The 14,622-nt window shown below is 46.1% G+C and overlaps 1 protein-coding gene across 1 annotated transcript in view; it reads left to right on the top strand.

Annotated features, from left to right (window-relative positions):
* Positions 1-10,714, top strand: part of LOC145361063 (pancreatic secretory granule membrane major glycoprotein GP2-like) — a 48,046-nt gene extending 37,332 nt beyond the window's left edge. Inside the window, exons 3-5 of the mRNA XM_080216627.1 lie at positions 501-645; positions 10,330-10,406; positions 10,500-10,714. Of these exons, the coding sequence (XP_080072753.1) occupies positions 501-645; positions 10,330-10,406; positions 10,500-10,699 (422 nt within the window). The 3' untranslated portion in view covers positions 10,700-10,714. The remainder of the gene's footprint in view (positions 1-500; positions 646-10,329; positions 10,407-10,499) is intronic.
* The last annotated feature ends 3,908 nt before the right edge of the window (positions 10,715-14,622 follow it).

The raw sequence follows: 14,622 nt of genomic DNA, 5'->3' as shown, positions 1-14,622 counted from the left end.
ACTCAAACATGAGGTCCTCCTGCCTCAGATGTTATGATCAAGGAAAGAGAAATGAGAATAGGCAGAGGCCACTTGAGTTTTGCTGCTTTGTACAATTAACACATTGTTTCAAAACAAACCATGTCACAAGAAGAGAACATTTTCACCAGCTGGATCTGATCATCACCAGATATAACTGAGTATCACCTTATTACACACAGTGACAACAGTGTTGATTCTGCTACAGGTCACTCCCTGGAAACATTTTCAACCTGGGTGTGAAATTCAGTGGAGATTTCAAGGCTGAAAGAATAAGTATTTTAAAATACAAAGTCTGATGTTTCACTGAGCTGGGAGTCGCAGTGAAAACTGTTTTCAAAAAGGAGCAAAGTTTCCAACTGACGTTTCAGGGATTTGATATCAGAGAAATGCCTGAAATGGAGGATTTTAAACATGGAGAGGAGCCAGGGTGTAACATTTCCTAAATTTTTTGTTAACAAAAACATTTTGCTGTTATTCAGCCGCAGTCTCCAGATCCTGGGACCCGTGTATAAAACACAAATGCCTGAACCAGCCATGGAGGAGCACAAACTGTGTGGGGAAACAGTGTTCTCGTCAGGTTCAATGTGACAAGAATCTTGCTTCTGGATGGTACAGATTCACCAGGTAAGATCAAGGGGAAATCTCCATTCAACCCATCAGTGAAATGGCAGAGAGACTGGGTTCATCATTCAGGGCAATGGGACAGGGAATGAATACTGGGAAAGGGAAGATAAGCATTCTACAGAGTGAAGCAGGAAGGATATTGGGAATTCCCAGGAAAATAGAACAGTGACAGAGAGGAAAGTGACTTGCTGGGATAGGTGATGATATATTTAATCATGTTAAGATTAAGGGTGCAGTACAAGGCCATTTGATCCAATGTATCCAGGCCAGTTGAAGGCCAAAAACCTTGCAAGCTTTAAAAAGTATTTGGATGAGAACTTGAAATATCACAACATTCAAGGATCCGTGAGAAGTGCTAGAAAATGAGATTAGCCCCACTTTAGTGGTTGCCACTGTCAGTGCTATCTTGAAACACAACTATAGAAGCAGAGAAAAGTTGCAGCACAGAAGGAGACCATTCAGCCCATCTTGTCAATGCCACCCTGAGGATACGCAAGCGCCCTTTCTAATCCCACCTTCCTGCACCTGGGCCATAGCTCCGTAGTTTAGAGTACTTCAGGTGCAGATCCAGATACTTTTTGAAAGATTTAAGGACTTTGCCTCCACCTCAGGCTGCGAGTTCCAGACATCCACTAATCTTTGTGTCAAAAAATTATTCCTTATGTCCCCTCTACACCAACTGCCACTTGTCTTGAATCTATGTCCCCTGGTTCTAGAATTCTCCACCAAGGCAAACAATTTTATCCTGTCCACTCTATGAGCGCGATTTTACAGCTTCGCTCAACCCGAGACCAGAAATCCCCGCCCGACATCAACGGTCATTTCCATTGCCCGCCCCGCACACGCTTTCATTCTGTGGCAGGCGGGGCGATAGAATTCTGGCAAATCTCTTCCCCTCATAATATTGTACTCTATCAAGTCACCAATCAGCCTTCTTTATTCCAAGGAAAATAACACTAACCTACCCAGCCTCTCCCCATAGCAACACTTAACTCACACCATCAAGTGCCGATAGCATCCTAGTGAGTCTCTTCTGCATTCTTTCTGGTTGAATAATATTCTTTCTATAATAGGGTGACCAGACCTGTTCACAGTATTCTAAGTGTGGCCTTACCAATGTCTTGGACAACTTCATCAAGACATCCCAACTCCTGTATTCAATGTTCTGAATGATGAAACCAAACATGCTAAACGCCTTTTGCATCTTTATGTCCACCTGTGACTCCACTTTCAAGGAGCTATGAACATGTGGGCAAAAGAGGTGGTGGAGTGGCACTGTTGATCAGGGACAGTGTCATGGCTGCAGAGAAGGAGGATGCCGTGGAGGGACTGCCTATGGAGTCTCTGTGGGTGGAAGTTAGGAACAGCAAAGGGTCGATAACTTTGCTGGGTGTTTTCTATAGGCCGCCCAATAGTGACAGGGAAGTTGAGGTGCAGATAGGGAAAGAGATCCGAAAGAGATGTAGAAATAACAGAGTTGTCGTGATGGGAGACTTTAATTTCCCAAACATTGACTGGAATATCCCAAGGGTAAGGGGTTTGGATGGGGAGGAGTTTGTTAGGTGTGTTCAGGAGGGGTTCCTGACACAGTACGTGGATAAGCCTACGAGAGGAGAGGCTACTTGACCTAGTGCTGGCTAATGAACCAGGACAGGTGTCGGATCTCTCGGTGGGAGAGCATCTCGGGGTTGGAGGTCATAATTCTATCTCCTTCACAATAGCATTTGAAAGAGATAGGACCAGGCAGGCTAGGAAGGTGTTTGTCTGGAGTAAGGGGAAATATGAAGACATCAGGTAGATAATTGGACGAATAAACTGGAAGGAGGCGTTCTTGGGGAAAAGTACAGAAGGAAGGTGGCGGATATTCAAGGAATGTTTGACTGGAGCTCTGCACGATAACGTTCCAATGAGACAAGGAGGTTTTGGTAGGGCGCGGGAACCGTGGTGCACGAAGGTTGTGATGAACCTAGTCAGGAAGAAAAGAAAGGTGTATGAAAGGTTCAGAGAGCTAGGAGATGTTAAGGATCTAGAGGAGTATAAGGCTTGTAGAAAGGAGCTTAAAAAGGAAATCAGGAGAGCCAGAAGGGGTCATAAGAAGGCCTTGGTGGGTAAGATTAAGGAGAATCCCAAGACCTACAAATATGTGAAAAGTAAAAGGTTGAGAAGAGAAGGGATAGGACCTATAAATGTAAATGCGCCTAGTTTGGGGGCGTTTAAGAGATCTATGGATAGGTTTATGGACGAAAAGGGATTGGTATAGGCTAGTGGGTCATTGTTTTTGTAACTGGTCGGCGCAACATCGTGGGCCGAAGGGCCTGTTCTACGCTGTAATGTTCTGTGTTCTGTGTGTGTTCTATAAAAGGTGAAGGGGGAAAAGTCTGTGTGGAACCAGAAGAAATGGCAGAGGTGCTTAATGAGTACTTTGCCTCGGTATTCACGGTGGAAAGTGATCTGGGAGGTTGTACTACAGGTTTGCGGCAGTCTGAAAAGATTAAGTATGTGGATGTTAAGGAAGAGGATGTGTTAGAACTTTTAAGATAGACAAGTCACCGGGACCAGATGGGATGTACCCCAGGTTATTGTGGGAGGTGAGGGAAGAGATTGCAGAGCCCCTGGTGATGATCTTTGCATCATCGACGGAGACGGGAGAGGTTCCGGAGGATTGGAGGATTGCGCATGTGGTTCCTATTTTCAAGAAAGGGAACAGGGATAGCCCGGGAAATTACCGACCGGTGAGTCTGACCTCAGTGGTTGGTAATTTGATGGAGAGGCTTCTGAGGGACAAGATTTATGAGCATTTGGAGAAGTTTAGAATGATCAGAAATAGTCAACATGGTTTTGTCAAGGGCAGGTCGTGCCTTACAAGCCTAGTTGAGTTCTTTGAAAATGTGATTGAACACATTGACGAAGGAAGAGCGGTAGACGTGGTTTACATGGACTTCAGCAAGGCGTTTGATAAGGTCCCCCATGCAAGACTTCTTGAGAAGGTGAGAGAGCATGGGATCCAAGGGGCTTTGGCCTTGTGGATCCAGAACTGGCTTGCCTGCAGAAGGCAGAGAGTGGTTGTGGATGGGTCTTTTTCTGCATGGAGGTCGGTCACCAGTGGAGTGCCCCAGGGATCTGTTCTCGGACCCTTGCTGTTTGTCATTTTCATAGTTTATCTAGGAAGTGAAGGGATGGGTTAGTAAGTTCGCCGACGATACGAAGGTTGGTGGTGTTGTGGATAGTCTGGAGGGATGTCCGAAGTTGTAGCGTGACATAGATAGGATGCAAGACTGGGCGGAGAAGTGGCAGATGGACTTCAACGCAGATAAATGTGTAGTGGTCCATTTTGGCAGTCCCAATGGGATGAAGGAGTACAATATCAAGGGTAGGAGTCTTAGCAGTGTTGAAGAGCAGAAGGATCTTGGGGTCTGGTTCAGTAGGACTCTTAAATCGGCCTCGCAGGTGGAGGATGTGGTCAAGAAGGTGTATGGTGTACTGGCCTTCATTAATCGAGGGATTGAGTTTAGGAGTCGGGAGGTAATGCTGCAACTTTGTAAGACCCTTGTCAGACCCCACTTGGAGTACTGTGTGCAGTTCTGGTCGCTTCACTATAGGAAGGACGTGGAAGCTATTGAGAGGGTGCAGACGAGATTTACAAGGATGTTGCCTGGATTGGGAGGCATGCCTTATGAAGATAGGTTGAGGGAGCTGGGACTCTTCTCCCTGGAGATTCGAAGGTTGAGAGGCGACCTGATAGAGGTTTATAAGATGTTGAGAGGAATAGATAGGGTGGATTCTCAGAGGCTATTTCCCCAGGCTGAAATGGTCACTACGAGAGGACACAGGTTTAAGATGCAGGGAAGCAAGTACAGAGGAGATGTTAGGGGTAAGTTTTTCACTCAGAGGGTGGTGAGTGAATGGAATTGGCTGTCGTCGGTGGTGGTGGAGGCGAACTCGCTGGGGTCTTTTAAAAGACTTCTGGATGAGTATATGGGATCTAATGGGATTGGGGGTCATAGATAGGTCTATAGCTTGGTAGGTATAGATGTGATCGGCGCAACTTGTGGGCCGTAGGGCCTGTTTGCGTTCAATGTTCTATGTACCCGCTGACCTCTGACCGATAACTTTCCCCATTAACTGAGGAAGTCCTGCCCTGGATCAATCTAAAAAAATGTATCACCTCGCATTTCTCGAAATTAAACCCCGTTTGCCATTCATCAGCCCACTGGCCCAATTGATCAAGATCCCATTTCAACCCTAGATCAACTTCTTCACTTTACGCTATGCCACCAATCTTGGTGTCATCTGCAAATTTACTAACCATGCCTCCTATAATTCTCATCCAAATCATAAATAGAAATGACAAATAACAGTCATCCCAGCACTGATCTCTGAGGTACACCGCTGATCACAGGCCTCCAGATTGAAAAACAACTCTCTACAACCACCCTCTGTTTTGTATCCATTTAGATACCTCACCTGGATCCCATGAGATTTAACCTTATGCAACAATCTACCATGCGGTACCTTGTACTTGGGATCCAGGTTGCCCCATTACCCTGTATCGCATGGGCTTTGATTTCTTTTGCCCAATCTGCCATGTGGGACCTTGTCCAAAGCCTTGCTAAAATCCATGTAGACAACATCAACTGCACTCATCTCCCTTCTTGGTTATCCCTTCAAAAAACCCAATCATATTTGTGAGACATGATTTTCCACTCACAAAGCCATGCTGACTGTCCCTAATCAGTACTTGCATCTCTAACATGCTTGTAACTTGCTCTGCACTTTCTCCAAAGCAATTACATCTGTCCTGTGATAAGGTGATTGGAATTTCACACAATGCTCAACTGAAGACTCACCAGTGTTTTATATAACTCCAACATGATATTCCTATTTTTCTCTTCAATGCCTCCGCCAATGAAGGAGAAGAGCATTCCATTTGTCTCCTTTACAACCTTATCTTCTTGAACAGCTGCCTTTACGGACCTGTGTACTTATATCCCAAGATCTGTCACTTCATCTACCCTTCTTTGTATATTCCCATTTATTTGACCTCCCCCAGTGTTTCACCTCACACTTCTCTATGTTAAAATCCATCTGCTAATTTACCACTGCACCGACCCATCAATGTCAATTTCTAAATTATTGTTATCCTTTCGGTTCCTAGATCACTGGGACCTCTTTAGGGGTAGGTGGGACCTCTATAGTAGGGACGGGTGGCACTTAAATACCAGGGGGACTAGTATCTTGGCGGGAAGACTGGCTAAGGCTACCGGGGGGACTTTAAACTAGAAAGGATGGGGGGAGGGAACTGTGTTGGGGAAACTGGGACGGAGGAGGTTCGCTCCCAGGTAGGGGAGGACCGCAGGCAGTATGCGAGGGAGGTTAGACAGGTGGTGGAGATGGGAAATGCCCAGACTGAGGGGCTGAAGTGTATATATTTTAATGCAAGGAGTATAGTGAATAAGGTAGATGAGCTTAGGGCGTGGATAGCTGTTTGGGATTGTGATGTGGTGGCCATTACGGAGACTTGGATGTCTCAGGGACAGGACTGGGTACTTCAGGTGCCAGGCTTCAGGTGCTTCAGGAAGGACAGGGAGGGTGGCAGAAGGGGTGGTGGCGTGGCACTGTTGATCAGGGATAGTGTCATGGCTACAGAGAAAGAGGATGTCGTGGAGGGATTGTCTACAGAATCTCTGTGGGTGGAAGTTAGGAACAGCAAAGGGTCAAAAACTTTGCTGGGTGTAATCTATAGGCCGCCCAATAGTGACAGGGAAGTTGAAGTGCAAATAGGGAAACAGATTCTGGAGAGATGTTTTAATAACAGAGTTGTCGTGATGGGAGACTTCAATTTCCCAAACATCGACTGGAATATCCCTAGGGTAAGGGGTATAGATGGGGAGGAGTTTGTTAGGTGTGTTCAGGAGGGTTTCCTGACGCAGTATGTGGACAAGCCTACGAGGGGAGAGGCTGTACTTGACCTGGTACTGGCGAATGAACCAGGGCAGGTGATGGATCTTTCGGTAGGAGAGCATCTTGGATATGGTGACCATAATTCTATCTCCTTCACAATTGCGTTGGAACGAGATAGGATCAGGCAGGCTAGGAAGGCGTTTGTCTGGGGTAAGGGGAGATACGAAGAAGTCAGGAAGTTACTTGGACAAATAAACTGGAAGGAGGCGTTCTTAGGGAAAGGTACCGAAGGAAGGTGGCAGATATTCAAGGAATGTGTGTCTAGAGCTCTGAATGACAACGTTCCGATGAGACGAGGGGGGTTTGGTGGGTCGAGGGAACCGTGGTGCACAAAGGATGTGTTGAACCTAGTCAGGAAGAAAAGGAAGGTGTACAAGAGGTTCAGGGAATTAGGAGATGTTAAAGATCTTGAGGAGTATAAGGACTGTAGGAGGGAACTTAAAAGGGAAATTAGGAGAGCCAGAAGGGGTCATGAGAAGACCTTGGCGAGTAAGATTAAGGAGAATCCCAAGGCCTTCTATAAATATGTGAAAGGTAAAAGGATAAGAAGAGAAGGGATAGGACCGATAAAAGGTGAGGGGGGAAAGGTTTGTGTGGAACCAGAAGAAATGGCGGAGGTGCTTAACGAGTACTTCGCCTCAGTATTCACGGTGGAAGCCGATCTGGGAGATTTTGTTATGGATTTGCAGCAGATGGAAAGGATTGAGTACGTGAATATTAAGGAGGAGGATGTGTTGGAACTTTTGAATTCTATCAAGGTAGATAAGTCGCCGGGACCAGATGGGATGTACCCCAGGATACTGTGGGAGGCGAGGGAAGAGATTGCAGAGCCCCTGGCGATGATCTTTGCGTCGTCAATGGAGACGGGAGAGGTTCCAGAGGATTGGAGGATTGCGGATGTAGTTCCTATTTTTAAGAAAGGGAACAGAGATAGCCCGGGAAATTACCGACCGGTGAGTCTGACCTCAGTGGTTGGTAAGCTGATGGAGAGGCTTCTGAGGGACAAGATTTACGAACATTTGGAGAGGTTTGACATGATCAGGAATAGTCAGCATGGATTTGTCAAGGGCAGGTCGTGCCTTACAAGCCTAGTTGAGTTCTTCGATAATGTGACTGAACACATTGACGAAGGAAGTGCCGTGGACGTAGTGTACATGGACTTCAGCAAGGCGTTTGATAAGGTCCCCCATGCAAGACTTCTTGAGAAGGTGAGAGGGCATGGGATCCAAGGGCCTTTGGCCTTGTGGATCCAGAACTGGCTTGCCTGCAGAAGGCAGAGAGTGGTTGTGGATGGGGCTTTTTCTGAATGGAGGTCAGTCACCAGCGGAGTGCCTCAAGGATCTGTTCTGGGACCCTTGTTGTTTGTCATTTTCATAAATGACCTGGATGAGGAAGTGGAGGGATGGGTAAGTAAGTTCGCTGATGACACGAAGGTCGGTGGTGTTGTGGATGATCTGGAAGGATGGCAAAAGTTGCAGCAGGACATAGATAGGATGCAGGACTGGGCGGAGAAGTGGCAGATGGACTTCAACGCGGATAAATGTGTTGTCGTCCATTTTGGCAGAACCAACGGGATGAACGAGTACACTATTAAGGGCAGAAGTCTGAGTAGTGTTGAGGAGCAGAAGGATCTTGGGGTCCGGGTCCACAGGACTCTTAAATCGGCCTCGCAGGTGGAGGAGGTGGTCAAGAAGGCGTATGGTGTACTGGCCTTCATTAATCGAGGGATTGAGTTTAGGAGTCGGGAGGTAATGCTGGAACTTTATAAGACCCTTGTCAGGCCTCATTTGGAGTATTGTGCGCAGTTCTGGTCGCCTCACTATAGGAAAGATGTAGAAGCTATTGAAAGGGTGCAGAGGAGATTTACAAGGATGTTGCCTGGACTGGGAGGCATGCCTTATGAAGTTAGGTTGAGGGAGCTGGGACTCTTTTCCCTGGAGAGACGAAGGTTGAGAGGCGACCTGATAGAAGTTTACAAAATGTTGAGAGGAATAGATAGGGTGGACTCTCAGAGGCTATTTCCCCGGTTTGAAATGGTCGCTACGAGAGGACACAGATTTAAGGTGCGGGGAGGGAGGTTCAGAAGTGATGTTAGGGGTAAGTTTTTCACTCAGAGGGTGGTGAGTGAATGGAATCGGCTGCCGTCAGTGGTGGTGGAGGCGAACTCGCTGGGGTCTTTTAAAAGACTTCTGGATGAGTATATGGGGTTTAATGAGATTGAGGGTTATAGATAGGTCTGTAGGTTGGTAGGTGATGTGGTCGGCGCAACTTGTGGGCCGAAGGGCCTGTTTGTGCTGTAGTGTTCTATGTTCTATGTTCTATGTACACTATCCACCACTTGGCCAATCACAAATGCAAATTCTGCTCCTGTTCATATGACTATCCAGATAAGTTTTAAATGTCGCGAACGTGTCTGCCTCGACCACCTTACTTGGCAGTGCATTCCAGGCCCCCACCACTCTCTGTGTAAAAAACAATCCTCTGTACATCTCTCCTGAACCTTTCCCCCCTTACCTCGAACTTGTGCCCCCTTATAATTTCATTTCTGACCTGGGAAAAAGCTTCCAACTATTCACCCAAATAACACCGCTCTCATGAATACCACATCAAAAAAATTTTCCAATTGCAAGGACATCCATTGACCATTAAATTTTGTTCCCTGTTACTAAGCAAACTTTGGATCCAGGTTGCCACATTATCCTGTATCGCATGGGCTTTGATTTCTTTTTCCCAATCTGCCATGTGGGACCTTGTCCAAAGCCTTGCTAAAATCTATGTATAGAAAATCATAGAATCGCTACAGTGCAGAAGAGGTCATTCGGCACATTAAGCCTGCACCAACAGCAATCCAAAAACAGGTGCTACCCCATAACCCCATTAATCCCTCCAACCAACAAATCATGGGACACTAAGGGGCAATGTAGCATGGCCAATCAACTTAATGTCCATTCCTTTTTACATGACATTTAACCCTATCTCTCAGTGTTGGTTCGACTAATTTGCACACTACCAATATAAGATGCACTTTTCGAATATTGTTTGGCATTTCCTTTAATTCCTTTTTAAACAGTGAAACTACTTTTGCATTTCACGCATATTTGACCTCTTCTTGTAAGCGGAATTGATTCTTTAACAATTAGTGCTACTCCCCGTCCTTTCTCATGCCCCACTCTCTGTGCCTGAGGACTTTCCAGCCAGGGTTATTGAGCTGCCAATTTTGCCCCTCCTTTAGCCAGGTTTCCGTGAAAGCAATACAACACGCTGCCATGTGTTTACCTCTGTCCTTTACTTATTTATCTGGTTTGTAATACTCCTTTCACTGATGTATAAACAGTTTAACCCAGACAATTGACCTTGCTGGAGACTATTTAAACTTTCCTCCTCCTGTGGTTTCAAGTCAACATCACTAGCTAATGTTAACCTCCTTTCCTGATCGAAATCTAAGCAACTCCTACTCCTAGGATACCAGTCCCGGCCACACGAGTTTAAATACTCCCCAACACAACTAGCAAAAGATCCCATAAGTACATTGGGTGCAGCCTGTCCAGTTTGCACCATTCCCACTTTCCCCAGAACCAATCCCAGTGCCTCGAGAATCTGAAACCTTCCCGGCTACACCATCTCTCAATTTTCACACAGGCTGCCTGACCAGTTGATTATTTGCAGCCTCTTGTTATCTGGATTGCATCAGTACAGCGACTAACTGTGCGATTGTCCTTTCAGTCGTGGTGGTTCGACCATTCCTGAGACTGTTGTTCCAGCAAGCCGTTGCTCCACACACGCCACAGGCTGGTTAAGAGGTAATTTCAGACTCTGTTACATCAGATTGACCTTGACTGTCCAACACAATTCACACTGGAGACACTTTTTAATCTTTCTATTCCTCATTACAGGATCTCATCCCAGTCGGCGTCAAGGGATAGTGAAGAGGACCGTTTGTTTTCACTGGAGTGGAAAGACCTGTCGCTGGCGTCAACAAATAAAGATCAAACGCTGCAACAATTTCTTTGTTTATTGGTTGCAGAGGCCACCTGCCTGTTCCCTCGCTTATTGCACAGGTACATTGGTGTTTGGAAATGATGTAAAGAGGTAACTCTGGGATGTCCCAGCCAGCAGCACAAATGATAAACTTACACGAGAGCCTCTGTTTTGTAAGGGATTGAAACGCAAAGTGTAATTTACAGCAAAGGGAAATGATTCAGACACTCTGATAGCTCGTTTGTAGCCCTTCACTAATTCAGGAACCTTGCAGGGGAAGGGAACATTCTCAAATAGATACATAGAAACATAGAAGATAGGAGCAGGAGGAGGCCATTTGGTCCTTCAGGCCTGGTCTGCCATTCATCACAATCACGGCTGATCGTCCAATTCAATAGCTTCTTTTTGCTTTGTCCCCATAACCTTTGATCAAATTCACCCCAAGTGCTTTTCTGACAGTTTTTTGAACATATTCAATGCTGTGGCATCAACTACTTCCTGTGGTAATGAGTTCCACAGGCTCACCACTCTTTGGGTGAACAAGTATCTCCTCATCTCCATCTTAAATGGTCTGCCCTGTATCCTCAGACTGTGAGCCCGGGTTCTGGACACCCCCACCATTGGGAACGTCCTCTCTGCATCTACCCTGTCTAGTCCTGTTTGAAATTTGTAAGTCTCCATGAGATGCCCCCCTCATTCATCTGAACTCCAGTGAAAACATTCCTAAGCTTGTCAATCTCTTCTCATACATCAGTCCCGCCATCCCTGCAATCAGCCTGGTGAACCCTTGCTGCATTCCCTCGAGAGCAAGAACATCCTTCCTCAGAAAAGGAGAGCAAAACTGCACACAATATTCAAGGAGTGACTTCAGCAAGGCCCTGTATAATTGCCACAACACATCCCTGCGCCTGCACTCGAAACCTCTCGCAATGAAGACCAACATACCATTTGCCTTCTTTACCGCCTGCTGCACCTGCATGTTTACCTTCAGCAACTGGTGCACAATGACACCCAGGTCCCGCTGCACACTCTCCTCTCCCAATTCACAGCCATTCCGGTAGTAATCTGCCTCTTCTTCTTGCTTCCAAATTCAATAACTTCACATTTACCATGCATCTGCCATTCATTTGTCCACTCAACCAACCTGCCCAGATCATGCTGAAGGAATGCTAATGTACATCACAGTTCACCCTCCCACCCTACTTGGTAGCATCTGCAAACTTTCAGATGTTACATTTTGTTCCCTCGTCCAAATCATTTATATATATTAGGAATAGCTGGGGTCCCAGCGCCGATCCCTGTGGCACCCCATGAGTTACTGCCTGCCAATTTGAAAAGGACCCAATAATTCCTATTCTTCCTTTCTCCTCTGCCAACCAGTTTTCTAACCATCTCAATACACTTCTCCCAATCCCACACACTTTAATCTTTCACGATCATCTCTTATGCTGCACTTTGTCAATCGCTTTCTGAAAGTCACATTGATTGGCTCTCCCTTGTCAACTAGTTATATCTTCAAAGAATCGTAGAATCATAGAATCGCTGCAATGCAGAAGGAGGTTATTCGGGCAATTCAGACAGCACCGACAACAATCCCACCCAGGTCCAATCCCCGTAGTGACACATATTTACCCTACTAAATCCTCCTGACTCTGAGGGGCAATTCGCGATGGCTTATCAACCTAACCCACACACCTTTGGACTATGGGAGGAAATGCACAGAGACACGCAGAGAACATGCAAACCTCACATAGTCTTTCACCCGAGGCTGGAATTGAACTTGGTTCCCTGGCGCTGTCAGGCAGTAGCGCAAACCACCAATTCTAAAGGAGGTGCTGAATAGACACTTGAATAATAATGATCTGATTGGGCACAGTCAACATGGATTAATCAATAGTGTTTGATGAACATGAGGATGTTCCGAACAGAATTGAGAAAGCGGATGTTGTTGAAGAGAATTGAAGTGATGCGATAGAAGGTAATATGCTGGCATCAATTAAACAGGCAGAAAGCAGAGTAACAATAACCAGTTAATTCTGGCATTAGCAGCCCCTGACTAATGGGGACCAGAAGGATCAGACCTTGCTCTCCAACCGTTCAGAATATCGAGCATTAATTTTGATGCTCGGACTACATGTGATCTTCTGAAGATTGTGAAATACACAGAGCGAGATGGCAATCTAGTACGTGAAGTAGATTCAAAATGGCTTCATAGGATTCTGGACAAAGTGGATAAGTGCCTGGAAGATGGAACAGAACAGGGATAATATGAGGTTACCACTTTAGGATGAGGAACAGCTGTTGCACAGTGGAATATTTCACAGAATCCCTACAGTACAGAAGGAGGCCATTTGGCCCATCGAGTCCGTACTAACGACGGCCCCACCTAGACCCTATTCCCATAAACCCACATATTTATTCTGCTAATGCCCATGACACTAAGGGTCAATTTAGCATGGCCAACCAACCTAACCTGCACATCGTTTGACTGTGGGAGGAAACCTGAGCACCTGGAGGACACCCATGCAGACGCGGTTGAGAATGTGTAAACACCTCACAGTCAGACACCGAGGCTAGAATTGAACCCAGGTCCCTGGCACTGAGAGGCAGCAGTGATAACCGCTGAGCTAATGTGCAGTACGTTTCTGAAATGGTCAGACACAACTTTGATTTGAAGTCTCTGAGGCTTACTAGCAAGTTGAAATCTTTCAATCTCTCACTATTAAGGTAAAAAAGTCCCCGGAGTTGGATGGGATCAATCCCAGGTTAGTGCGGGAAGCCACAGACAAAATAGTTGGGGCTTTAACAGATACCTGCACATCCGCTTTGACCGTAGCCAAGGTTCCAGGCGATTGGAGAATAGCCAGTTTGTTCCCTTGTTGAAGTAAGGCAGCAGGGACAATCCAGAAATTATAGGCTGGTGAGCCTGACGTCAGTGGTGGGAAAACGTTTGGAGGAGATTTGGAGCAACAGGATAATGCACATTTGGAAGAAAATGGGCTAGTTAGTGACAGGCAGCGCATGGTTTTGTACGGGGAAGGTACCTGTCTCACCAACTTGATTGAGCTTTTTGAAGAGGTGACAAAGATAATTGATGAGGGACGTGCTATGGGTGTCGTTTATATGGACTTTGCTAAGGTGTCTGACAAGGTCTCACATGGCAAACTGGTACAAAAACTAAAATCACATGGGATTGCTGGTGCGCTGGCAAGATGGATAAAGAACTTGCTTGGTTACAGAAGACAGATAGTAACAGTGGAAGGTATTTCTTAGAATGGAGATCTGTATCTAGTGGTGTTCCACATGGATCAGTGCTGGGGCCTCTGTTGTTTATAGTGTATATAAGTGATCTGGAGGGAAATGTGGGCGGTCTGATGACTATATTTGCAGATGACACAAAGATGGGTGAAATTGCTGATAGTGCCGGGATTATCAGAGGACACAACAGGATACTGATAGATTGGAGAAATGGGCAGAAAAATAGCAAATGGAGCTTATTCCAGACAAATCTGCGGTGTTGAATTTTGGATGAACCAGTTTTGGTGTGAATCATACAGTAAGTGGCAGAACTCTTGGGAACATTAACATGCAGAGGGGCCTGGGCACGCATTTCCACAGTTTCCTACAAGTGGCAACACAGGTGGCCAAGGTGATTAAGAAGGCATACGGCATGCTTGCCTTCAACAGCCAAGGCATTCACTACAAGAATTAGGAAATCATGTTGCAACTGTAGAAAACCTTGGTTGGGCTGTATTTGGAGCATTGTGGGTGGAGGAGGAAAAACATTGTTAAGATGGCAGCGCGGGCACGTTGGGCTGAAGGGGCTGTTTCCCGCGCTGTGTTGTTGTTCTCTGTTGGTTGTTTATTTCTGGTCACCACACTACCAGAAGGACATGGAGAGTGCAAAGAAGGTTCACCAGGATGTTGCCTGGTCTTCAATGGGAAGGCGTAGGCTGACGGGAGAACTGATAGAGATCTACAAATTATGAGAAGCATCCACAAGGTGGACAGTCAAAGGCTTTCTCTTGGGGTGAAAGT

This window comes from Carcharhinus amblyrhynchos, chromosome 33 (genome assembly GCF_965287045.1).
Source record: "Carcharhinus amblyrhynchos chromosome 33, sCarAmb.v2.hapA, whole genome shotgun sequence".
NCBI classification, from domain to species: domain Eukaryota; kingdom Metazoa; phylum Chordata; class Chondrichthyes; order Carcharhiniformes; family Carcharhinidae; genus Carcharhinus; species Carcharhinus amblyrhynchos.
The sequence above is the reverse complement of the archived record's forward strand: the minus strand, read 5'-3'. Positions and strand labels throughout refer to the sequence as shown.